This window comes from Pelmatolapia mariae, linkage group LG16_19 (genome assembly GCF_036321145.2).
Source record: "Pelmatolapia mariae isolate MD_Pm_ZW linkage group LG16_19, Pm_UMD_F_2, whole genome shotgun sequence".
Taxonomy (NCBI): domain Eukaryota; kingdom Metazoa; phylum Chordata; class Actinopteri; order Cichliformes; family Cichlidae; genus Pelmatolapia; species Pelmatolapia mariae.
In genome coordinates, this window is record NC_086241.1 from 20793077 (window position 1) to 20821040 (window position 27964).

Here is a 27964-nt window from a genome sequence, read left to right on the forward strand (position 1 = left end):
TGTTTTGCGGGGACGAAAGAGGAGGGGAGGGGGCTCTCTCCGTCCACCATCACGACCACGACCTCAGAGGACTGAGCACACATCAGTGGGTCCAGACAGCCCAGCTTCTTACCTAAAGTTAGGCGCGTTTGGGCAGGTGCATTGCAGCAGAAAGCTGGTATTTCCCTTCTTGACTCCGCTGATTTCGACGGTAGATTTACCTGTTCGTTAATTTAATAACCTGTTGAGAATGTGTTGCACTGCTGAACTTGTTCCAGCTGACCGAAGAGCTGTTAAAGATGATGTGAAACATAAATAAAGCGCAAACAATGCGTGTTTAGATCAAGTGATCTGAGCTGGGTTTGATGTGACAAGAAGTGACCGTGTAACAAGGTTGCTTCTTCCTATTCTTCTTATAATAAACCGAGTTTTAGCCTAATTAGTGATGACCTTGTCCGCGGAGTCACCAGGATATCCCACCAGGGCTTTTCATGGGAGTTTCACCGTAAAGGTGACAGGCGCACAGTGGCCTCGGGATGCTGATGAATGTATGGAGGCTAGGCTGGTTATGTGACACAGTGCTCATTGTACTCTGGCTGCGCTGATAAAGAAACAGGCTGACCTCATTCTGCTGTTCAGAGGTGGGTTTTGCTTCAGATGAGCAGAGGTGCATGTGGGTGATCCAGAAATGAGAAGTTCTTCTTCCATTTGGTGGTTGAAATGTTGTCAGCTGCAGGATGTAAAAAACCTCTGCTCAGCTACCAATAGGAAAACATGATGTATGCAGGATTTATTTATTAATATTTTATGCTTGGTTGGCTTTCTATTCCATCAATTTGGGGCCTCAGCCGTGGAGAATAAGTAATCATCGGTGACTCAAATGCATATTTGTGTGTTTTTGTTTCGGGATACAAAATGACAGAAAATTGAGGAAAAAGTGGCAAAAAGGATGTTTTCTGATTGCCTTGTTTTGTCTGAATCAACAGCGTAATAGTGAGCTTTCACTCGAGAATAGTTCATTTTTGCATCAGTGATTTAGGCTCCAGAGTGAATTATTTGTTGGTAGATAGTATTTTTTTTAAGTGCTAAATAATTTTTGATTTAGAGAGGATGAAGTTGAATACTTTTTGAAATATTCAAGCAACAAGAAATCACCTAATGGTATTTACACAACTGGTGAAAAAAAAACCCTTTTAATTTCTTTCTCATGTAATCAAAATAACAGTTTTTTCTTTCTTTTTTTAACTTGTCACTTGTTTGAATTTGCAATATTTGATTTAAAAAAAAAACTAATATTTGAAGCACTGATTGAAATGAGGAGAAAGTTTACTCCTTAGGTCAGACATGTGGGCTGATCCATAATTAAATTGTATTTACTTTTCTTATTTGGCCTCAAGTGTTACATCTTAACAGCCAGTATAATGTGAAAATAGAAAATGCCAATTCAACTTTCCCAAGTGGCTCTTAGACCTCAGACAGGGTTGGCTGCTGTCCAGAGTGGCTACTTAACACTGACAAAGTAGATTCAGACGAGAACTGGCAACGTTTTCATCTGTCAGCCCCGTCCACTGAGTAGATTTAAACAACACTGCTGAGCTAATGAGCTCATATATTGCATAATTTTTATTATGAACCCCTAAAAGCCGATGTGAAAGATGCAAAATGTACACTGCTGTTTCCTTCATAAACAACAAGCCATTGCAGTGTAAGAAAATATCCTGCCGTGCTGTAATTTGTCATACTGACGCTTCCCTAAATTGGTTCATTCGGCTCCTCTAAGCAATAGGTGCGGTTATCAGCTGAGGCTGTTGTATCGTAGTCTCGAGCAGGGTGCCTCGGTGATGATAACCGAACCTTCATGCAGCACACCCGCTGTGGGGGTTGTGAGGGGAACAAATGGGCAAATAAAGAATGAGAGAAGCAAGCGAATGTAGGGATTCTCTGATTTCTTAACACAAAGGCAGAGGAGCTCATCCAGTAGTGCAGAAAGAATCCCTGGGGATTGCAGTCACACAGCATTAGAGGTCTCCGGGATCTGCCGGCACAGGATAGAGGAGCGTGTGCGTGCATTTGTATGTGTGCACATACATTTGCACATACATGCATTCTTATGACAGACACTGCAGGCTGCAGCCGAATGTGCCAGACTGATACTTGTGTGCTGCAAATCCAAAACCTCTGCTTAAAGTTTGAGTCAGAGTGTGTCTCTTTGTATCAGATTGACTTGAGACAAAACTATTATACCACAAATATGTCATACTTTCTACAAAGTCGGATTTCAAAAAGCAAACTAGACAGCTACACCACCTTTCTGTAGCTGTCTAGATTGCAGTATCTGACTAGCTCATGCTGCGCTTGTGGTTGATGCTCGCAGCATTGTCGTGAGGTGTGAGATCTTGTTGTTGTTACAGATAAAGAAGGTGAAGCTTCTTTGGGAAGATGGTAAAACGTTGCTCAGTGCAGGATTTAAAGCCTCAATCTAAACTTGGTGTGGTCATAATCATTTTTATTTTTTATATGAGAAAATATGTGAAGATATTTTCTGGATCTGAGAGCCAAAGTCCTCTGATTTCTTACGCTTCCTTCCATTCTTGTCTGCCTAACCAATTCAGGGTCCTGAGGGAGGGTTTTTGGAGACTATCCCAGCTACCATAGTTCGAATCACGGGGTACACCCTGGACAGGTTGTTAGCCCGTCGCAGAGCTAACACAGAGAGACAGACAACCATTCACACTCACATTCACACCAATGGGCAATTTAAAATCACCAGTTAAACTAACGTCACTAACTACATGTCTTTGAACTGTGGGAGGAAGCTGGAGTAAGGATTTCTTACGCTGTATGATAAAATGTTCAAGTTGAAGGTTATAGTACTGGATAAAAGAAGAGTAGCTAAGCCTCACACCTGACTTGCTGTATCCATAAAATATTTAATTCATTCCCTTGGCTTTGTCCATAAACTGTATATAAAAGATGGCCATGGCTTCTGTCTTCAGAAAGTGTCTTAAACAAACATTTGGTTTATGTCTGTGGGTGAAAAACAACATGTGGTCTCTAGGCTGTATCGTCATATAGTCACTTTCATGTGATCACCAGTAACTGATACTGTTGTCACTGGGGCAGGTAAGTGGAACAGGTTAATGTATACTAGTTAATGGAACTATATCCACCCACCATAATGCATACTGCACACCAGGGAGTTTATTTCCTCCATTTATCTCCTTCACAAAGTGACCAGCAGATGAGCCTTGTTCAGACAGCATCGAGCGATTGGGCGTACCGTAGTGACCTTAAGTGGATGGATATGAGCTCAGCAGTTAAAGCATTGTTAACCTTTGTGTGACTTTTGTTTTCCTTAAATTTTCCTCTTTAGGACTAAATTTATACTAACGTGTTCAAGACTTTCTTTGTAAAATGGCTTCCTGTCACTTCTCCCTCTTCACCCTGCCCTCCCTTTACAGCAACACGCACACAAAGCTCTAGTGAAACCAGAAGTTTAGGAGAGGACATAAAGTTAATGTCTCTTCAAATGGTCAGTTTTATTCACCTCTGTTTTAATATAATGGATTTAATTTAAGTGGAGTGGAGAGCATGGATTTGGGAGATGGTGGCATGAAGCTTTAGGAAGGCAAAATAAACTTGATATGAGCCGAGTAATAACAATATGTCATGCATTAATATTCTTCACCCTCACATGTCTGACTTAACAGTTATTTTTTAAATATTTGGGCCTAAAATCACACAAAAGACATAAAATGTGGCTAAATAAAGTCTATAGTTTTGTTTTTTGTAACAGCTTGTTACCATATTGAAACAGATATAAACAAACAGTGAACTGATTTCTTGCAGAAGGGTTAGTGATAGATTTTATTTTGATACAGTCTTTTCTTTTAGTTTTACCAGTTTGGAAATATCTCATACTTGCAGTCCCCAATATTTCAAGCTTCACCTGTCTGTTAATGAGACATATGAATGAGGTGGGGCTAAAAATACATAATGTACTTGCAGTTTCCTAGAAAGCCTGGAAACTTGAAATCCTTTTTTTTAGTTGTTATTCTCTGCCTTTGTAGGGAAGCCTCTTTGCCTCTTAAACGACGTCTCTCTGCATTGTTCATTTACTCATATTTTCACAGATGTCTTAAAGAATTATGGAGATTCACACATCGAACTGTCTTCCTTTAAAGCGCGAGTCATATTGAGTTTAAGCTTGGTGCACAATTACATTCAGATTAACTGCTGATGCCTGAGATGCTGAAACAAAGCTCCTCCATGCTGCTGCACTGAATGTCTGATCTCTGTAGTGCAGTGTTGTGCGGGGTTTCCCTCCCTCCCACTCACTGATGGCGCTCTCATCCAAAGCTCTCCAAACGCATGCTGCTTGCCCGTTTGGTATGCAGCCTATAGCCCCGCGTGGCCTCAGAGATGCACCGCATCCCTGTTCAATCACAGCAGCAGCAAGGCAATCAGTAGGCAACCTGTCCAAACAACAACCCCGCGGATGTGGGAGGGGAGGGAAAAAGCATCTCGACAGCAGAAATGTAATTTGGAGGCAGTGCTGAGAGAAAGGGCTCAGTTGAGTAATAGATTGCTGGTCAGGGAGTGATGCCTCACTGTCGCCCTCCATAAACCTTGAATGTGTGGACACATGCCTCTGTGGGCGCTGCAGTGGGATGATGGGACACTTGAGCCTAAACACAGTGTGCACACACACAAACACTGAAAATGCCCCTTTTTATTTAAAGTTGTATCCTTATCTTAGTGTTTCACAGCACTCAGCATGCTGACCGGGATGTGCCAGTGAAAATATCAACCCAGCACGGTGTACATGTAACACAGGCATTAATTAAATTCATTGTTGACATTTCGTGCACATTACGGTGTTTAATCATAACTATTTTAACCAGCTGCAGTGACGTGAATGGATGTGAGGAATTAATGGAAATGTGCAATAAACCTGGGCTGTGAAATGACTGCAGAGTTATGAATGATGAATGGAAAACTACTGATTAAAAAGCACTATATGTTTGAAAACCAACAAATGGTCTATTACAGAGTTGAATGACTGTTATTTATCATTTAATTATTTGGCATTTTGCTTCTAAAATGTGTTCTAGTTAAATGGAAATCAACTGGATTTGAGCTTTAGAGTTAAATCTTGATAATCGGATGCTAGGAGTCAACTTAATCTTCCTAAAATCTATGTGACATGCTGTTAAAATCTATTAGTAAAGTAACTTTTTGACAATGGAGCCAATAATCAAAAGAATTGGGACTCCTAATAAAGGCTAGCTGCTAAGCTCTAAGCGAATAGACTTTTGTTTCCAGTAAGCGCAGGTTTGGAAAACATAAAGCTGGATCTGAAGTCAGTGTTGACCTGCTGTTGAAGAAAAAGGCGAGGTTTTATATTTCATCTGGTCAACAAGGACTTTTATCAGAATGAGACAGGAGGTCACTGCCTTTATGTCGTCATAACAGACGGAGACTCACAGGTGTAGGATTATAACATAGTCCTCGTTGCTGTGTACATTTGAATCATGTAATCCTGAACATTAATCAGAAGTTTCAGTTAAATTTTCCACCGACCTCACCCATATTTGTCGACAAGGGCAAAGTCCGTATTGGTTTTGTTGGTTCTGAGAAATGCGTTGATTAGGAAAAAATGTGTTAGTTCAGAGAAATGCAGTTGTGTTTTTGTTTTGTGTCTTTAGTAGTCCTCTTCTTACATTAAGGTCAGATCATGATGGAGTTTTTAATCACATTAATTAGCTGTTTTAGTTCCTCCAATGACGTTACAGTTCATTGACACACATTTTTATATGTTGCAACACATCCAGTGCAGCGTGATTTCGAAAGTTGCATAAGTTAGAGATTATTGAAGATTTATAAATATTTGACTAATAATTTGTAGACTTCAGAGAACATTTGCTAACACATAGTTAACCTTGGCTCACTTTCAAATCCAAGCAGCTGGAGATTCACATGGGTGTGAATGTTGGTTTGTCTACTGAATTAAATACAGAAATAGTCCTTCATAGACCATCCTGATATAATACTGTAAATGTGTTGGTGAGCAGGCTTTGAAAGGCTTCTAGTTGTTCTTCAAGCTGCCTGCTAATTACAGTAGCCTGCTTATGAGCAGAACCTAGCTCACATTAGGTTAGTATGCTGGGCCCTGGTCACACATGCCTAGAGACTGGTTGGCAACCACCTGGCAACCACTTGTTGCTAGGATAAAAACGGTATTCCTTCCTGACTGATGTCAGTCGCTGTTAAATTGACTGCTAAAGCCCTAATTGTGTAGGCTCTAGAGACCAGTTTGTGACCCACTACTAACCATGGGACACTAGAAAAAAGTTGCATTTCCCAATCTGTAGTTGGCAAGTGTTTGCTGGAGATTGCTGGCAGTAGGGCGAAATTTTCACAAAGAGGTAAATGGCGATACACCAAAAATCTACTTGTGATTGCTTTGGTTGCTGGCAGATTGCTGTCATCACCTGTAGTTTGTATAGAAAACGCCAACTACTCACCAACCAATCGCTAAGTGCTAGTGCAATGCGAACCTGAAATGGCAGTTTGCAGTTAAAGTAAAAGTTGCATGTTTGGAGATGCGTTCATTTTAGGTGAAAGCACAGCTCGAGCCTTTGTTTCCAGTTTGCGTATCAAGTTTTGTTACTGCTTGGTCGTTACAGCTGTTTGCAGACAAATTGCCATCTTCCATGCAAATTACAGGCGACCGTGGGAATCTGTTAGTGACCACAGCAATCACAAAGACATTTTTATTTCTCTTTGTGCCCTATTTCACCTAGCAACAGACAGTAACCTCCAGGGACCGCTTTCCAACAGGTCGAGGACTACACTTTTTCCCACGTAACTGAGGCTTTAGACCTTGAGAACTTTGAGTGACGCATTGCTATAAATCTATAATCTATAAGAAGTCTTCTAATAGAAGATCCCCAGTCCAAACCAAGGAGGAAAACAAAACACTTTGGGGTTGCATCAGCAAGTTTAGCTGCTGTTAAAAATCTGCCAAATCAAAGTTCCCAGTCTTGTGTCTTGAATTTTTGTACTAATTTGAAGTCTCCCATTCCTTCTGGCAGCTTTAGTCTCGCTTTATAAGAATGCAAAGTGATGTTTCACAACATGACACCCTTTCGTAAAAATGATTAATCCACAAATTAAGCACAATTACAGCAATATAAGGCATGAACAAACCTGTTAGAAAGCGTTACCAAAGAAGCAGCTAATTGTGAGTTGGAGGAGCATCTTTGAACTTCAAAACAAAACCTTTTTCCAGCCTATGTGAGAAATCAGTAATTGTCTGTGGTTGCTCTGAAATGCAGAGCAGGATGCCCTTTCTGTCAAAACGTCCTGTGCTCTAAATATTGGTTGCTGCATGCTAATTATTTTGCAGAAGCAGTTGTTTTGGCTCCTAGCCTGGATTTTCCACAAGCATGTGGGATGCCAGGAGCTGGCATATAGAACAGAAAATGTTTTGTTCCATTTCAGATGAATGTATGTCATGGCCATTAACAACATAATCCCTAGGAAAATTATAAATGCATGCTCTGACACGTTATGGGGATAAATAACATCCAGAAGTGCTTTAAATCCGGAGGATTCACGTCCCACCTGTCTGTCTAAAACAGCAGTTTGTCTTTGCTGGAAGATCTTTATTCATCGATCTGCTGTGGAGGCTCTGCCAGCCCAGACGCTTAACACTGAATTTCATTGTGCATCTGTCTAGATTTTCCAGCTATGCTAATGTACCAGCATACAGCGCGATAAAGCCGAAATGATGCAGGGCTTATCATACGAATTTTCATAATCCATTAGCATCTGCCCAGCCTTAAATTACACATGCTGTTCAGTTGTTATGCTGTGATTAATACTAATGCTGCTATGAACATGTACGCACGCACGCATGCAGAGGATCTCCCTTCTGTCCATTAGCTTGTAGTGTCTTGAAAAGATGAAGGAAAGTACAATTTGGTTGGACTGGAGTGTTATGAAATATTCAACCATGTTAGTGAAGGGAGCTGGTTTAACCCGAACATTTCTCTCACTCCTCTCCTCTCGAAGAAGAAGCAGCAGTGGCAGCAGAAACTGGGTTAATGAGATCCCGCCTCAATCTAAAAGCTCTTGTCTCTTGTTCTTTAAGTGTTCGCGCACTGGCAGCATGCAAATCTATTACATATCTGACTATGTAAAGTTTTCTTGAAACATAAAGACAACATTTTTAAATCTTAGTTTAATCTGTTCTTTAAAATCTGCCTCCCCTCATCAGAGGGTATGATGGCAAAGAGTAAAAGTAAAGATTTCAGACTCTCTGCAGTGAAAATCTTTGTTTATCCAACAAACAGACTTCCTGCACTTCAACCGTCTCACAGTTTCTAAACAGTGCCAGATTTGAGGAACAGGCGGCAGACTGTGGCTTCAGTTCTGGACAATTTCACTGCTGCTTTTCAGTCCTGCCAGAATAAACTGGCAGCTTTCACACTGCAGACACGAGAGCAGCTGATCATACTGAAGACTGAAGGACCAAATGGCATCTCTGTCACTGGCCACGCAGAATCTAAGGAAACAAACGTAATAATACAGGTTAAATCATTATTTTGATTTACATCAGAGGCCTGTCTTATTTCAGCAGGTGTTTTACACGTCTGCTGGTGTAATTGTGAGTACTTTTTTAAATTGGGTGCTTTTTGTTTTGTAAAATCTTCTCCACCCATTCATAGAACCATTTTCTAAATTAAGTCTTGTAAGTGGGTATGCATTTTGACATCATGCACTTTTATAAAGCAAGAGAAGTACAAACAGATCAATTTGCAGATGTAATTCAGTGTTGTAGGGTTTGCAGTGTTTGCAGCTGTTGGTTCTTGGTTTTACCCTTAAAAAAAAAATCATATCTTGTTGATTTCAGTCACTCTGAGGTCATTCTAGGGGCAAGCTGAATTCTTTTTGTCAATCTGATGCTGCAGATTGATTCAGACCTGGCAGTAACAATTTCAATTAAAATGAGAGATTCTTGTCAGAGTTTCATTCTGAGTCTGTGCTGCTCATAAAACGTCTTCCATTGTTCATATGGGCTGTCTTCTGTAATATGACTGCTAGCTGCATTGTCTTGACATGGTGTATTATTGCTTACGGTGCATTGTGTGCAGCCCACACACTATAAACCAACCCTTTTCCCTCTCGTCTTGTTGTTTAACTTCAAATGTCTTAACTGTTCAGTACACCGTTCACTGTAAACATGACAGCTCTTTTTGTATCCTCTTGTATAAGACAAGACCTCAAAAATACACCCATATCAGCTTCGGTGTAGATTACCAAACAAAACTGCAGTTACTCCAACAATTACAAAGCACTCCATCTTCGTTCCTGCATGAATCAGATGGAGGAAGTGAGTCATCAAACTGAACGAGGATTCCTATTGGGTTTGGTTGGCCTGTGGGACTCCAGATGCAGTGCGGCGCTGACCGAACAGCTGAAGCAAAAACCTCACTGTGAGGCCAGTGTCAGCCTAAAAGCAAATCTGGCAAACCATAAGGTGACTCGGGAGGGGAACACGATACAGTGTACAGTGGAATACTTTGAGGATTCCCAGGAAAAGGGGATGGCTTGCACATCACTGGGGAAAATCTCACTGAGGTAGTTAAACCTCTCCTCATAGCAGGCCCCCTGGGGTGGATGATTCAGCCTGAAGTTGTGGATGCTGTGGTCTGTCTGCGTAGAGGTCTGAGGTGGTGGTGCCTATTTTTAACAAGTGGTGCTGGAGGTATGGTACAATTACAGAGGGGGCCATACTCCTCAGCCTTTCTGGAAAGGAAGGCCAGGGTATTGGGTAGGAGAGTCTGTCCATTAGTCAAACCTTGGATCAGGAGGAACTATATGGTTTTTTTGTCCTGATTGCAGAACGCTGGAGGAGCTCTTAGTTTTACGCAAAAGTAATCACAATGCTGAGGAAATGAGGAGAAGAAAGGTCCTTTGTTTTAGTTTGATTTGTATTTCTCTCACAAACCGCTGTGTTTTAAGGTATTCTGTACTCCAATCAAGGCTTTTGGGGTCAGAACACTTGGTGTGCATTAAAGGTAAAAACCTGGTGTACGTATCTTTCCCTTTGAAGTTCAGATGGGCTATTCCCCTCCTGGAAGTCTTTTATTTTACCAGCAACACCTAACAGCACAGCACAATAATCATGACCAATTTTCTGGCTCTGGCTCTTCTGCAGTTTCTCTGCTGGTTTGTTTTGGAGGATAAACAGCCTTTTCCTGAGCTCACGCTGCCCTTTTCCTCTTAATTAGCAGGTGAAATGACACAAGCAACCTTTCAGCACAAGGACAAGCAGTCTTCAGATAAGAGTGATGCCCGAGAGTTCAGTGAAGGTGAAAAGAAGAAAAAACAGAAGGAGGAGTGCAGGGAGATTAAGAGAGCACAGCTAACGGGGGTTGAGAGAGGGGGTGGGGGGGGGATAAGACTTTTTCTTTTCTTTTTTTAGAGGAACTGTCTATGCTGGTTTGTTTTTCCTATTTTCTGCTCCATTGAGCCTGGCAGGGAACTGTGGAGGCCTGCAGGCTTGATAGGTCATTACAGAGGACGGCTCTGCTGCGAGTGTAATGTTACAGCGGCTGTGACATGTGTGCTTCATGGCTGTAAGGGCAGCACTTTAAATGTTGGTCAAGGCTTGGTAGCAAATGTGTTAAACATCGCTGGCTTGTATCCTAACTGGATACATGCCATGGAGGAAATCTCTTTTTTCCTTTTCAGTAACTCAAGAAAGGAAAAATTTTTTCAAATATTATTCACAAAAAATATCTGAAATATCAAAAATCTAAATTTCAAACTCATGTTTTTCTTTTATTATCTGTATATTTTATGCATTCTAGGTAGCGTTTTAGCAATTTAGTTGGTGTCTACTAACATAATGTAATATATAAACTATACAAATTTCTGACATGCTCTCACTCAAAGCTTAAGCTGTTAAATGAAGGATGGAAGAACATCATAACAAAAGTAAGCCTACCACTTCTTTTTTTTAAAAAAAAAATTAATATGACTTGTCCTGCTGGTATTTGAACCACAAAATGGACTTCTCGTTTGTCTGTTTGAACAAAATGCTGCCACAATGTCAATTTCCTTCTTAAGTGTCATTGAGTTTGGAGCTGACTCAGAGTAAACATTCACTAAGCTAACATTCACTTTAAGTTTGAGTGAACTCTGGTTTCTCAGCAGTAGTTTGTTCCTCCTGCTGCCAAAGATAATGGCGGAGTCCTGAAAGACAATTGATGTTGGGTTAGATCTTCTTACCCAAGTAACTCTGACAGCAGTCGGATCAAAGAGAAATTAGTCAGAGAGTAAACATTAGAGCAGGTAACTGTTCATCTCCAGCCCTAGTATAAAGCGGCAGAAGATGGAAAACCTCATATAAACTCTATAAACACTAGACAACTTTATTAGCTATGCCCATTTTGAATTCAGAGCTGTCCTAATTCTTTGTGATACAGATTCAACACGGTCCTGGAAACACTTCTCAGAGATTTTGGTCTATAGTGACATCATAGCGTCACACACTGGCTGCAGATTTGTCTGCTGTACATCCATTACTTGATGTCATGTCAAAGATGCTTTACTGAATTGAGATCTGGTACTAAATGGAGGCTATTTGAGTAAAATGAACTCATTTTTTCAAGAAACCAATTTTAGATGATCTGAGCTTTGTGACATGGTGCGTTATCCTGCTGGAAGCAGTCATCAGAAAATGGGTACGCTGTGGTCATAAAAGAAACAATCCCACACACCATTACATCACCACCAGCTTGAACCATTGATAAAAGGCAGGATTGAGCTATGCTTTTTTTTGTTGTGTTTCAAAACTTTCAAGGTTCAGAAATGATCTTCTTCATCTACGTTGTAATGCGTGGTTATTCGAGTTACTGTCAGCTTGAAGTCATCTGGCGAATCTCCTCTTATCCTTGGCATCAACAAGGCATTTTCTCCTAGAGAACTACAGCTCACTAGATATTTTCTGTTTTTCAAACCATTCACTGTAAACTTTAGAGACGCTTGTTTGGAAAATCCCAGCAGATCAGCAGTTTCTGAAAAAGTCAGATCAGCCCATCTGTCACCAATAAAGTCACTTAAATCAACTTTCTTCCCCATTCTTATGCTCAGTTTGAACTCCAGGGGATTACTTTGACCATACAATGATACATACATTGAGTTACTGCCATATGATTAGCTGATTAGATATTTGTGAAGCAGTTGAACATGTGCACCTAACAAACTGGCTATTGAGTGTTTGTACCCGCTTTAAACATCCTCCTCTCCCACAAATCCAAAATAATATTTGGGAGGGCTGCAGGTATCAGGTTCTTTGAAGTGAACTACTTTTTACAATATATTTTTGATGAGGTCTTAATCAACAAGTGTTTATAATTGTTCCAAACTGTGCAAACGTGGAGGGGAGAGGGGTTGTTCCCCATTTATAGGAAAAATGTTACAAATTTTGGGATGTGAGTATAAGACATTTGTCCAACTGCTATTACAAACAAATATCCTGAGCAAAAACCTCCTGAGTGTCTATAGCTCAGGAAGGTAGAGCAGGTTGTGTACTAATTGGAAGGTCAGTGGTTTGATCCTTGGCTCCTCCACCAGTGGCAATGTTAGAAAACCCTGAGGCAAGATACTGAACCCTAAGTCACTCCTGTTGCATATGTTGGATGTATGAGTGTGTGAATATTAGCTTAAAGCTAAGAAGAAAGTGCTTGTATGAATGTACGGATAAATGAGGCATCAAGTAAAAGGTTCTCTGTGTGCTCAAATTGAGTAGAAAATTGCTATATAAGCACCAGTCCACTTACTGGGACACTAAGTGTGGATTAATTAACCAATGTCTTATTGGCAGATTCTTGACATATTGCTCACACTGTGTGGTAACAAGCTGCCGAGGCCTTTAACAGCTTACTGAGATACAGTGTCAAGGGCAGTGACGTTTTTTCCTCTAACATTTAGCACTGTAAAAGTGCTGGAAAAACGTCTGCAAAGCCAACATTAGTGGAAACAGACTGCTGCAGATATGTAACAACAAAACAAACAAATTAAGTATTTCGCCTGGTGTGACAGTGGGGTTATCCGTGGGCGGGGGAGCTATCTTGGAATAATGAAGATTGAACAAATGAGGTTTTCTAAAGCTTTTCCTCAGCAGGCAGCTTTGAATGCTCTCACACAGGGCGAGACGCAGTGATCGGATAGCTCAGCTAGCTGTCATCCTTTCTTTGAAGACATTTGTTAGACTGCACTCAGCAGTCGACAAGAAGTTCAAACAAAACCTGTTTTTTCTCTCAGACACAGGTGGTCACAACTTTTAGGAATGTTGCAGGAATAGTTTAAAGTTACTCCCCCCAGTTCTGTTTTTGGGAAGGTGCTTATAGTATTTGGGGATGGAAAGAGGCTGGAGATGAAAGCAAATGTGAAAAGCAACTCATTTGAAGCAAACTGGCAGCTTGCATCCAACAGTCTTCTGAAACAGCCAGATTTGAACAATTATGATCACACAGCGGTCGACCGGCTGTTTGGAGATGAGACACTAAAACTCCCTCGTGGTTCCACAGAGCTACTTCTGCCACACTTTGTGGTTGTAGGTTAGTGTAATGTTTTTTTAAAAATTCCTTTTTTTTTTAAACGATAATCATGTGTCACCTCTCTGTGATTGCAGCTTTGACTGTGGTGGTTTGAAGCAGCTTTAAAGCACTTTTGCCTTCAGATATGTGAACAAAGTCACCCCACTCTAATCTTCCGTCCAGGAAAGATGACTTATAGACAGCCAATCGAGGAAAGATATCACAAAGTTTGGCTGCCGTTCTCCTATATATGTCTTCCTGCTGCATGTTGGCATCACCTTCTTCGCAGACAAAAGGCCAAATCATGCGATGACAGAGTGTTAGTCACTGTTATGCAAAGTGTCAGGCTTGATGGAGGTGGGTTATTCATATCGGCACCTAATGCTGCTTCATTACCTTTAAGCCAACCAAGTAATTAAGGTTTTAAATTGGATTCCAGTTGACAAACCGTGGTGAGCCGTGTTTCGGGAGAGTTATTGATATGCAGGGAGTTCAGGGAATGAATTGATGAGCGAGAAGTAAAGGAAATTCACACTGACAGCAGGTTCTCGCTGATTGGCAGTGACACGAACAGTGTGTCTGACAGACCTCCAGGCTGAGAGAAAGGGTCATTAGTGCACTGCAGATATATTATCTACCCTGAGGTGTGTGTGTTAGAGTCTAAGCAAGAGACTAAAAAAGATAAGACAGTCAAGAGAAATCTACGAATGCTTTCCAGTCGGACAAACACGTCATGTATTGTTGCTGGTGTGATTTTGTCCTCACCCAAATCCACCTCACGTCTCTTCCCAGAAACCTCTCCACTCTGCCCCAGCGTACCACATCTCATCTCGAGCTTTCCGGTGAAGACGCAGCCTGCCTATTGATTTCACCCCACTGTGAACACTGGTTCACATCCGATAGCAGGAAGTAGATTACATGGTGGGGAGATGCACGGCTGAGATAGCAGGATAAATCTTATTTCCGCCCTCAGATAAGGTGGTTGAGCTGGAAACCATTCTGAACATGCTTATGGATTGTTGTCTGTATCTGCACAGCAGAAAGCAATAAAGTAAGAGTCTGTGCACTAACTGCTTTATAAAGAGCTTCTCAGTCTGAAGACTCTCCTCTGGTAAATTATGTTGTCCCGAACCTGGCTTTTATGTGCAGTCGTCTATCTCAAGAGGTTTGTGCTTCATCTCATTCTGACGCTTAGAGAAGCAATTGAATTTTATGTCTGAGTGTAGATTTGTCATCATTGTGAGACTGGTTGTAAAAGTATGTGGGTAAAAAAAAACAACTGTTTGACTCACAGGTGCAAAAGATCGGAAGCAAACGGTGTACAGGAAGCGAGCTGAGGCAGAATCCAAAGCACACGCAAGATTAAAGAAACACAAGAGCTGAGGCACAGAGTCGGTCTGGTCAGGCTACTAAAACTAGAAGAGCCTTTGTAAAGTGTTAAGGAATTATCCAAAAACCTACAGGTTTCTTCCTCAGCACAAAATCAGTTTGATAGTTTTTGTCCTGCTGACACTGTAAAGATGTATCCAGCAAGACACAAGTCAACATCGTGGCATCAATTTTATTAAATTTTTTTTAAATAAATAAAAGTATCTGAGCATTTTATATCGAAACACAGCAAGCCCATTTGAGTCATACCTTCAATTTGTAGTTGTACTTAGATGGATGTGTGTGGCAGTGCCGAGAATTGCTTTCCTGTTAAAATGCTCCAGCTCTGGTTGAGCAACACATTTTGGACATTATCTTCAAGCACTCTCTTTATATGATGCAGTATTTATTGTTAAATCGATGACTGGAAGCAGGCCCGAGGCAGTGAAGTAGCCCCAAACCACATTTTGACCACTGTGCTTCAAGGCTGGTTTGAGGCTCTCCTGAAAGCTTTCTTTGGTTTGCACGAAACGCGTCTGCACTAACTGTGCAAAAACAACTCTATCTGTGTCCACAGCACATTACTTCAATAGAGCTGCTCTTTGTCTTCATGGTCATTGGCCAGTAGTCTTTTATGCACTGATGTTTGCTCTAATACCAGATGCTTTTTGTCTGGCACACCTCCCATACAGGATCTGATTTTACACATGATGATTATTGTTGCGTCTTTACCTTACAAGATAAAACACACCTTGAGGCGTTTGTTTTTAGTAACATCATTTTTGCACCAAATGGCCTGTTCCTATTGGTTGGCAGCTGTTCGAAATTAGATGAGCATCTTGCAGTAAAATATTTTATTTCATGTTATTTGGAGATCTTTTCAAATCCCCTGCTAGGATCATATTCATTCCCAACCTTTTCTTCTAAAGACGTCTGAGAATCCTTTTAATTTGATCTGACCCTACGTGACCTTTTTCATAATCACTCAAGACTTTTGTAATTTAATGGATGTGAAGTTGTGATAAATGTGACTAATTACCAAGATGATGTTGAAGTTTAATTTTAAGCATAAGTTGTTTATCGTGCTCATCTGTTAGCACTTTATCAAAAGGATCTTTGATTATCTAAATATGCTCAACAGATGCGTGCCGACTGTAAAGATTTCCACTCTGAAAACAAAAGTGTTTGAATGATGGCAATAAATTGAGAATCCATCAATAATCTGTCGGTTAAATGGGGTGTAATTACATTCTATATTTGTTTGCTCTTTCAAGCAGGTCTGCTGTATCGGTGCAGTCTGCATGGTAACATAAGCAGCATTTATGAGTCAGAAATGTGTTTTTGCAGTACTGTCAATATAACACGAACACGACAAACGCGCGAGCGAGGGGTGGTGATTAAAAATGTGTGCGTAAACAGGTGTACTGTACCTGGGGAAAAGAGGCACTTGCTATCCAAAGAAAACAGGGATTTGCTCTGTCAGTCTCTGTCATATTCTCTGGTGTTTGCAGTGGCAAGGCGTAAGCAGCTGTGAAGTGTGTTATTATTGACCTTGGATGGTGAATAATTGATGCTTCCTACACTTAGAGGAAGTCTGCCCTTGTGTGTTTGTGTGTGCTCCACATAAAGACCCCGTGTTGTTTGTCTGAATCCGGCAGAAGGTAGTCTGCGGCTGTGTCAAGCGACCCGCTGTTTAATGGTCATCAGGGATGCTCTCTGTTATTCATCATCACTACCGAGTCCGACTGCATTAATGATTCAGCATCCTGTGAATCGCCACAGGAGGATTCAGAAGCTATACATTAAAACAAAAGAGTTGAGCCACAGCACAATCTGCCAGTTTTTATCCTGGGGAGAACTTCCCCGACTGACTGACTGTTATAAATGAAGCTGTCTGATACATAGAGCTGGAAATCTTTAAACTTTATTAGGTGATACAGACTCTCAGTTCTTGTAAACACTTCTTTGGGCGATATATATTGCTGTGCCTGGGGACGTTATCTAGAAAAACCTCTGCCTCCCAGGAGATGAAGAATCTGCTGATTAAAGGTGAAGGGATAACTCTTTAAGGAAAAACTGATCTCTCGAGTCAAAGATCTAAGCTGTTTCTTGCTGCAATAACATGTCTAACGCTGGAGTCGAAGCCGGTGAATTTTCAGTTTGAAGAAGTCAGCGTGACCCACATTTCTACATAAACACACTATATAATGTTCTCTCAACCTCGCTCATCCCGCTAGAACTCTCTCACAGAAATGCTTAGTGCAAGGCTTTCAAGGTTTATAATCCAATATGATTTATCGAATTGCAGCAAAACCTTATATCATCTAACGCATATCTGGCATTGAGAGCTATAATTAAAAATATACTGCAGTGAACAGTAGCTAATGCTATTTCTGTGGTGCTGACTTTAAGGAGTCTGCTGTGCTACTGTTTTAGTTTCACACCTTCTCTCCATAGAAGTCAGACTCTATGTGCTGTCTGACGAAAGGACGGCAGTGTTTTGTTATTTCCTTATTTTATTTGTTTGCTGTTTTAAAGAAAATTCACTGGTTTATTTTTTTTAAATCCTTAGTGACAACGCCAGCTGTGCTTGTTATTGTTGGGGAGTTTAATCGACTATGATGGATGGAACATAACAGTTAAGCTGAAGCAAAATGCTCCCTTGGAGTCATTCTGAGCTGCTGTATCATTATTTCACAAGTAACAGAGATGAATGAACTGTACATTGGTGCCTTCTTTCCTTGTCAGACTCCAGGGTGGGGGGGCACACATAAAATATTACAGAGGGCTGCTCCTGGTCTTTGGGATGCACTGAACCCTAGTTGTAAGGTTAACTGTCTGTAGCAGATGACCATGTAAAGAAAATTGGAAAGCTAGCATTTGCAGCTGTCTGGCTCAATTTGTGGCAGTGATTGCTTTTATGTACACCCACCTGACATTATATTAGGTACACCTTTCTAATACCAGGTTGAATCCCCTTTTTTGCTTTCAGAACTGCAGAGTTCGTCACAGCACAGATGCAACGGGTTGCACGAAACATTACTCAGAGATTTTGGACCATATTGACATGATAGTGTCACAGAGTTGCTGCAGATTAGTCAATTCATATCCATAATATGAATTTAGTGTTTCACCAAATCTCAAAGGTGCTCCTTTGGATTGAGATCTGCTGACACTGGAGTCCATTTGATTACAGTAAACTCATCGTCATGCTCAAGAAACCAGTTTGAGGTGATTTGAGGTTTGAGACATGGCTATTGTTGCGTTTTCAGTTTCACCCCAGTTCTTTTTATTCCTCAGTTCTCCAGAGACGACACCGGAACTCAGTAGTTATTTCACAAAACCTTTATCTTCAGTCACTCATGCACCTTTCAGAAGTGGAGATGTACAGTGCAGATGTACCTCTGCAGATCTCAACTTCTTTGTCTGTTACAACCAGTTTTATAGAAGCGATCCCCCCATCGTAAAACCCACACGGTGTGTTGTGTATGTATGTGCGAGCACGTGAGTGCCTGTGTGTGTGTGCGTGTGTGTGTGTGTGTGTGTGTGTGTGTACGTGTGTGTGCGTGTGTGTGTGTGTGTACGTGAGTGAATGTGTGTGTGGTTAAAGCACTGTGCGTGTGTGTCTGTATATGTGACTTCCTGCCGGTCATAAAGTCATCTCCTCTCACCCCCAAGTCACAGCAAACTAAGACCCCCACTCAGGTATCCCTTGGGGAATCTCCACTGAGCTGTTGGCTTCTTGTTGTCTTACTCTTACAGCTAAGCATGAGGAGGGTCTCCTGCAAACCTACTTCTAAGTTGTGACAGTTATGAGTCTTTATTACATTCAGGGACAAGGGTAACAGAGTTCTCCTCTCTTTCCTATCTGTTCCATACAGTCCTAGCATCCCCCAACTGTGGCTTCCTATTTCCTTTTATGACTGGCAAATTCTGATCCTACCATTTGAATGTCACAGCAGAAATCAAGAGTTATCAGACCAGTTTTCCAATGCTGGTGAGCCTGTTTGAGTTTCGGCCTCAGATTCCTGTTCTTAGGTGACAGGAGCAGCGCCTGGTGTGGTCTTCTGTTATTGTAGCCCATCTGTTTCAAGTTTCAACATGTTGTGCTCGGACCAGCCTGTCTGGCACTAACAACCACGTCATGGTCAAAGGTTCTTTTTCTTCATTCTGATGCTCAGTTTAAACTTCAGCAGGTTGTCTTGATCATGCCTACAGGCCCAAATTCATTGAGCTGCCTTTATGTTATTGGCTAGTTAGATTAGCCAGCAAACTCTTCTTGAACTCATGGGAGACTGGGCCATTTTTGCCCAGTCTCTTTCTTATTGTTGAATCATGAACTCTGACCTTAACTGAGACGTGTGAGTGGTTCTTTAATGTTGTTCTGGGTTCTTTTTTTTGACTTCCTGGATGAGTCGTCCATGTGCTCTTAGAGTAATTTTCTTAGGCTGGCCACTCCTGGGAAGCGTTACCACTTTTCCAAATTTTCTCCATGTGTGTAAAATGGCTTTCACTGTGGTTCAGTTGAGTCCCAAAGCCTTAGAAATGACTTGTAACCCAGACTGACTTTGTTTCTCAGGTGTTTCCGTAGATCATGGCATGATCTGTTGCTATTTGAGATTTCTTACCCTGCTTCATTTTCTCCCTTAATCAATGAAATCATCATTTAAAAACTGCATTTTGTATTTACTCAGGTCATCTTTGTCTAATATTTAAGTTTGTTTGATGATCTGAAACATGTAAGTGTGACAAATATGCAAAACTAGAAAATCATAAAGGCGCCAAACACTTTTTTTTTCTTTTTTTTTTGTTTTGTTTTATGAGTGAAGTAAAAAGTGTTTGTTAAAGAAGATCATTACAGTAATTAAATGTAGAAAATAATGGGCATCTCTAACCTGACTGCAAGATTATTGGATATGACTAATGTTTGGCTTATTTCTGCAACATCAGTTTGATGATAATTTCATGATTTTGCGTATAGATTTAAGCTGTTGTTTATAAACTGTGATAACGATTTCAACCACATTAGCAGTCAGTATTAAATAATCGCGTATGTATTTTTTCCCATCATTTCTTGCGTGTGGAGCAGAGGGGAATGCCTCCCTCACTAACTGCTTTATGAGTAAGCACTGATGTGGGTGTACCCGGTGAAATATTGTGTTGTTTGCAACATGCAGTAATGCTCAAATAACAAAATTATAGTCATGAAGTCTTCCAGTTAAACCAGTCGCGGTGCGTGTATAGAGTTTCATTTAGCAGCATATTGGAGCTCGAGATAGTCCGGACATCACTACTTGAATTTAGTTCAATTTTTATTTATTTTTTCTGCAAGTCTTAAAGTGCTAAACAACTGGGGAGAACAGATGGTTATTTTAATCAGAGCAGCAAAACAATGTGAGCAGAGGGGACAGCAACCATTACAAACAAAACATGAAACACACGAGGGAGATGGTGACTCTGATATTTCATATTTCCTCCCCGTCTTCTCTCCGGACCCAAGATGACTGGATCTCAGTGTGGGGGGAGGGAAAAAAAGTTCAGAGGCATTTAGAATCATTTATTAAAAAGCCACGCAGCAGCAGGATGTGACACTGAATCAAGATGAGCTACAGTGCCTGTACTCCTCACAGTGAAGAAACAGCGCAGCAATGCAGCTCATTGATGTGTTTTTAATTGTCGTTAGGCTCTGTTACATATGAATGTATTAAAGGACTCTGGATAAAAGCGTAGCATGGGTACCGGGGATCACAGTGTTGGTTTTGGTCTTCAGAGGGGAATCTGTGACAGTAAGGAAAATATAATACATCAACAATATCAACAAACCCATCGTTCAGAGGCTGACAGACATGCTGTGTCTGGCAGTGCTGTTATTTGCCAAATATCACCTGGTGTGTAGAGCACAGACCTGGACCCTTCTGCAGCATGAGAAATGAAATAAAATGACTCATCTTATCCTGTTTTTCCCCTTGGAAGGTTTCCTTTCTGAGAGAAAAGAGCTGAAATTAAAATACCGACGCTTTTCTACCAGCATCCTGTGGCCTTGGACTTTGAATTATTCCATCCGACCGCTGAATGCTCAGTTCACGTTTGTTGCATGTTCATTTCTCACTCATATCTATTTTGCTCTTCTGCCAAGTGGAGCCCACCTGGGGCCTTTAATTGGCAGATTGATTCTGCTATTTGTAATCTCGACCACCTGCAGAAAAGACCAGACTGACAGCTGGTGAAATGCCACAGAGTTGCAAAACACAAGGAAGACCGCAGTGTGGCTTTGTGGCCAGATGTCCTTGATAGAGCACAGAGTCAGTGACAAACAATCCATTACATGCTTGAATTGTGAACAGTGCAAAATATGAAAACCACCGCTGTGCAGAGAGGGAACGAAACAGTGAGTCACCGTACTTTCCTCGAAGCAACGTTTATTAGCGCAGAGCTGAGCAGCCAGTGTGTTTCTTCCACTCGGATCCCAGAGTTTCACTGCCTCCTCACTCGTGTTTACTCAGGGCAGAGCGGTAGCGGGAATGTGTGTTGTGTGTACTCAGGGAGGGCTGCATCAGGATACCAGCCCTACAGTAGCACACACAAGCAGACACACAGTGCAGTGCCCATGAATATAATATGACAGGAGCTTAGATAAATATTAGTTTTGCTTTAATTATCTTGTTGACCAACTATTGTTCGTGAGTGGACTGTACGTCAGAAGGGTCATGTGACATAGGCTGTGTTGTTCTGCTCTGTATTTTTTTTTTATCTGATGCACAAAACTAAACCCAAACACTACCACAATCATAACAGAAATTTTCAGTATTTGCAAAATTATTGTGTTGATAAAAACAAGCAAGATTCCTTGGCAACAATGATGATTATGACCTTTATGAGGTTTTTTTTCTTTTTTCATTTTTTAATGGCATGTAATAATCACCTTGTAACTGCATCTTATTTTCTGTTCTTGCTTCTGTCCATGCAGAAGTGGAAATCCTTGTAATTTTCATTAGATCAGTCAGTTAGAGAATCACATGAAGTGTGAATTAGCTCATGCAGAGATAAAACGTCCTCTGCTAGTTTCCAGATTTTCCACTTTCATGCCACCAGAAGCTACAAGCTAACATATATTTTGTCAACCCTGTAATGCCATGTGTATCATGAATTCTTATGAGTTGTTGAGGCTTCTGCATCAGTATTTGTTTTTTCTCTCAAAAAACCTAAATAAATTGCACCATACAGTTTTAAGCAATAAATTGGGGAGAAATGCTGAATATAGCAAATATGATACAAAATAAAACTAGTACATGTATAAGAATATTGTATTTATTATTTTAGATATAAGTGTAAATAATAATAAGTAAATAATCCAACATGTATTGAATAGATAAGGAAGTAGAAACATGTAATTATATAGCAGATTTTAAATCAAAGTGCGTAATGTTAAAAATAAAAGTACATTTTAAAAAGTTCTTAAAAAGCTTAGACCTCAGGATGGTCAAGTGATTGGGAAGCGACGATCTTAAGGGAGTTTATGGCTAGAGGTTATCTACCACATGCACGTGAAAAACATTTAAAGGCTTTAAATTCAAACTGCACCAGTTTACACTGGATTCTGTAATACCCAGCGAACCAGTGCAAGGCTGCTATATTGTCCTTTTTGGTAATGTGGCAACAGTTATTGGACTAATTGTGTATGAAAGAAATGATTGACTGACTCCAGTATACAGTGCATTCACAGCAGTCCATTCTAGATGTAAAAAAGCATGAATAACCCTTTGCAGATCAGAAGGTTTTAAAAGAGATTTTAGTCTGGATGTTGTTCTGAGCTTTAAGAAGAAGCCCACTGAATCTCACTCACAGCGCTTCTTGATTCTCAGGCGTTTTCTTCAGCTCCAACTTGAGGCTGAATATCTCGGCAGCTGTTATTTGAACTACATCCTCCAGTCCTTTCTCGTCTCATTGAGCTGTATCACAAGGTCAATATTTGGCCACGTCTCTGCTTTAGGACCAGATACAATGAAAGACCTATGTTATTCCTGCCATCTTCAGATGTACTACATTAGCATGCTAACATCCCCAAATTAAACAATAAGCATGCTAATGCTTGCTCTTCCTTGGCTTTAAGCACAAGCTCGAAGTATGGCTGCAGAGGCTCAACCCAATCCAGAATTTCTGGGACAGATACCCATTTTTGGCGAGTAAAAGATTTCATATGGAAGCTTGTTTCCACCACTGAAAAACAAAAAAGTGGGGGTTTATCTCAAAATTGTAAAATCAGTAACTTAAAATACGTCAGAATTTTAAAGTATTTTCCCAATTTCTAATTATTTACTGCAATTTTTACATTAGTAAGTTGAAATTTTGGGGTAATAACCTGAAATTTTGACTTATGGATAGTAAAGCTTTTTACTATTTACCATTTTTATTTAATTATTTATTTTTCCAGTGATAGAAACAAGCTTCCATACATTCTTGATATATCTGAGCCAACTTTGACTTTTCATCACTAGCTGCTTAGCTGCATTTGCTCCAGACAGCAGAGTTGTAGCATAGAAACTATGTGTCAAGCTATCCTAAACATATTTTTCTTCATTATATTCTCTATAAAACTGCTGCTCTAATGTCTGCACTGATATTGTTATCAGTATCACTGACAGGTTGATATCATCCTAAAATATTTGCCAGCCCATATATCAGTGAGGCTTTGCTGCTGAGCAGTTTTTCTTGTTCCAAGAGAAATCACACATTAAGTTAATAGCTGATAAAAGGCATATCTGAATTCAGCTGCTTGAATCATTTAAATTCTAAGGTATCTTTTATTATTCTCTTTATCAAATCCCCACCTGACGTCTAAAAGGTGAAGCAGTATCTCTTCATAGGTTACAATGCAGCTGGAGTTCGGCTTAAAATGCCATAATTGCTGATGTCAAGATGTGCCTTTGGCTGCAAATGAAGCCGTGATGAAGTCTGCCGGTTCATTAGTGCTAATTCATGTAAAGTGAAAGGAAGAGGGAAGAGAAGAAAGGACGAGGATGAAAGAGACAGTAATGAGTAAGGACTGAAGGAGACTGGTGTGGGCCTGGGCGGATCTCTCCAAGCCGTCAAATTTGGTTTCCCGACTTAATTCACGCAAGCACAGGCAGAATTTTGTCCTCATTTCACCCCATATACATTAGGATGGCATCTTTGTGGTTGCTTTTATTGTGCACAATATTCTTAGCGGTTTATTTGATCAGGCACTGCAGCGAGACAGAGAATATTCTCTGTGTGTTCAGATACTTTCAGACACATCAGTAGAAATCAAAGCCTTAGCACAGGAAGGATTGGCATTTTCACTCATTTCCACTTTTCCTTGTGGACCTTTTATCATAATCAGGACTGCTATAGCTCAGATGGTGCAGCTATTAATTGTAGGGTTAGTGGTTTGTTTCCTAGCTCCTCCTCCTCCCTGTCTGCCTGTGAGTTTTCAGCTTTTTTTTCTCCGGTTGTTTTTCTGATTAAAAATTCACAAACTTCAAAGCACAGAGATCAAAACAACATACGAGGGAGACTAGATAAAAGAGATAAATTATATAAAAGTGTTGGAGCAAGACGCTGCTAAACTCCAACCTGCTGCTCTTTGAGGCTGCACCAACAAACACAAATGTTTTAAACTAAATAATAGTATCAGCGTGCGCAAATGCAAACAATGAAAGAGATGATGTTTGGTAATTTCAGCTTTTTGATTTGGTCTGGTTTTGGTAGGATGTTACCAAGCTAATATTTACTGATGGGATTGTAGCACAGAGGGCCAATCATGTGAGAGGCACAAACTAATAGGTAGGGTAATCACGGGCAGCAGGAGAGGAGAGCACAGGTTGATCACACCGACTGAAATTGTTTCATATTCCTGTAGCTTTGTAGCATCAACCTTCTTTTATTTATATTTTTAAAGTTGTTGTTGTACTTTTTGAGTGCCTTAGGTGTTTTTATTTATTAATATAGTGGCTCTGCTAGAACTTTTATTGTAGGTTTAAGAGCTGCAGAGATGAATAACCGTTAGCTGCTGCAGAAGAATGCAGTGAACTGTATTGATTTTAAATACAGTACACTGCAAATGATCGGTCCTGCCTTTTAGCAAGTTTATAACACTACAGAGTTGGTTTGCAGACAAATTGTTTTGGTTAATGTTTGGCTTTCAGTATTGAGTATTTCAGTCTTTTGTAAAACTGGTTATAGTTTAAGAATTCTGACTCTGTTTTTAGTGCTGTGGCTGATTGTGTCCTCTGGTGATGTTCCCTTATGTTCGGTGCTGATATTGTCTGTGCTGCTGCATTTAATTAGTGTCATTTGAAGAGTAATTTGGTTTACATTTCTTGAAGACGATAGTCCCAGTGCTCCATCACTGGGTAGTTAGCTTCCAGCCTTTAGGATGGTTTCGTTTCTTCTTCTTCTTTCTTAATGCCTTAATAAATGGTGGTTTTGTGGCTGATGACCCACACTGACTGCTGCGACCTTTTCATGGAAGCCCTTATGTCTTGATTCACCTGTGATACAAAAAAGTGCTTATTACTGCCGGTATTTGGACAAAAGCAAGCTGCCTCGTGACAGTGCTAGAGGTTAAAATAAAGTTGTGCTAATTAAAGCAATATATTCAATAACTGTTGAAACATGTCAGTAAAAAACATAAATGTGGAAGTTTATGTTTAAAATATTGAACAGTACCAACATTACAATTTATGTATGGACAAGAAAGTCACCCATCTGCACATGGACTGCACAAGGGTCCAGATCTGTTGTTGAGAAATCTCTCTCCAGTCCTGAGTGAGTGCATTGATAATTGATGAACATGTCCCAGGTATGTTGAGTAGGACACATATCGGGACTAAATGGTGGCTGACAAAGTGTCTGGATATGCTGCTGATCCAGAGAGGCCTGCACTGCTCTGACAGCAGGGAGGGCAGCTATTGTTCTGGTGAAACAGCCGCAGGGTGGGTGCTGCTGCAAGAATAGCACAAGTACAGGTTGGAGCACCTGATCTCAGCACCTCTGTGCAGTCAGATTTCCACCAAGAATAATCACATCATTCATGGTGCTCTCGTGGACATGCAAGGCTGCAGCAGCAGCTCAGAAACATCACCATGTGAGCTCCTTTGTGTTCAGTAGACAAATTTATCAAAGGCACTGTTGACTCAAACCAATCAACCTTAACAGAAAACTACTCACAGAGTATATTTTTGTTTCTGTCAGAATAGATTAAATGATATCCTGAGAAATGACTTCACAGTACAACAAAGATTTAAAAGCTTATTTCACAAAAATAACACTTATAAAACCTGTATGTACTATAGTGTATATAATCCTGTGTGTATGATTGTTCCCATCTGCATTATAGATATCTGCATGTCTTAGCAGACTGAGCAATACTGCCATGTCTGTGGCTGTGTCAGGTTATATAAAAGCCATTGCCATGAAGCTAGGTGGTTTGGTTTGCAGGTGTGCAGATAATTAGTACAAGTCTTGTCGGGAATTTCACGGAAAGATAGAGCTTTGCTAATGTAAGCTCAGCAATGTGGGTGCAGTGCTCTGAATGTCAGACTCAGCTCCTAATTGGGAGGTTGTTAAGCTGCGTCAAATGTCTACCAATTACTTGTACTTCCACTTGTAATACGGAAAATCATTGTCTTATTTTAATTAATGCTTTTTTAAACTGGCCTGAAGACAGGTATATTAACCAAGATCAAACAGGATTTTTTACCTCGAAGCTGTGATGATTTATAAAGTCATTAATGCCAGATGTATGTTAGTGACTTTTCTTTGTGTCTGCTTGACCTTGTCTAGGTCTCCAGGGAGTTCCAGCTTTCCCCCCCCAAAATAAAATCAAATAAAAGAAGAAATTCTAGAGAGACCCTGGGAGCTTTGAATTCATACCTTTCCAGCACTAAAAGAACAAGATGAACACCGCAGGATGATGTAGCTCTTGCTGATGCCCTCCATGCAACTTATTCCCCTGGCTGACATAACTGGATAACTGGTGACCGTGGGATCAATGGAGCAATCTGGGAAGGATCTGAACCTCTCCTTTCTGCTGGAACATGAACGAGAAATGATCCTGAAGGTGCTGCAGAAAGACGAGAAGCTGAGGAAAAGAGAGGAGAAGAGGATTCGGTGAGGACTTCCATGTCACCATTTAAACTCACAGTCATCGCGTTTACTTTTCTTAGTGTCCTGTGACGTTCATGTATTTCTGTCTCGCAGGAGGCTGAAGAATGAGCTGCTGGAGGTCAAACAAAAGGGTTTCATCCGGCCCCAGGATTTGGGAGCTCGACAGTGCACTCGCTGCCTCAAGACTCTGGGCCTGATCTTCGACCGGGGCGATCTCTGCGAGGAGTGCCAGTCTCGAATCTGCAGCAGCTGCCGTGTTGTGAACCCCAGAACACGCGAGTGGAGATGTACCTTCTGTGACAAGCTCACGTAAGTGTGACATCTGAAGGGGGACCAGAACAGCGTTCAAGCTTTTTTTGTACTAAAGATGATTAATTGCACCACATCTGCCTCCATTCATCTGTGAGGGTGCCCTGGGGTTTCACTGCTGTGATCTACAGGGCTTAAAAGAGAAAAAAGCACTGCTGGTCTGTGTAGATCTATCATGTTCAAAAGTTAAATGAGCTAACATGTGAGGACTAAACAGATGCAACATTATGCAACATCTTTCTCTGACACTTGAAGCACTCATTACCTTTTCTTTCTAATCACGATTGTCCTTAGTTTCTCTTGAACTTACCCTGCAGTATTGCCACATTTAGAGTTTTTCTGGCCTCTAAAATTTGCAGGGTTTTTGTTTATTTGTTTGTTTGTTTTTAGCTGTAAAGCCTCATTTTTCAGCTGGTTGTTTTACTGTAGTGTGATTGATCAGGTGCTGTGAGCTCTGTTTGGAACCATAAATCTTCCCATCTCTGCTCTGACAAGCCACTGTCCCTGACTGTCGCACACCTGGACAGTGGAAAGAAGCCAGCAACCGTGAGCCATCACCAGCC

At 40.7% G+C, this 27964-nt stretch overlaps 1 protein-coding gene across 3 annotated transcripts in view; it reads left to right on the forward strand.

Moving 5' to 3' along the window:
* The window catches only part of sytl5 (synaptotagmin-like 5), a 46817-nt gene that overhangs the window by 261 nt on the left and 18592 nt on the right, over window positions 1-27964 (forward strand). For all 3 annotated transcript variants that reach the window (XM_063499075.1, XM_063499077.1, XM_063499076.1), the window contains exons 2-3: window positions 26769-27095; window positions 27186-27401. In XM_063499075.1, coding sequence (XP_063355145.1) covers window positions 26977-27095; window positions 27186-27401 — 335 coding nt within the window. In that variant the 5' untranslated portion in view covers window positions 26769-26976. The remainder of the gene's footprint in view (window positions 1-26768; window positions 27096-27185; window positions 27402-27964) is intronic.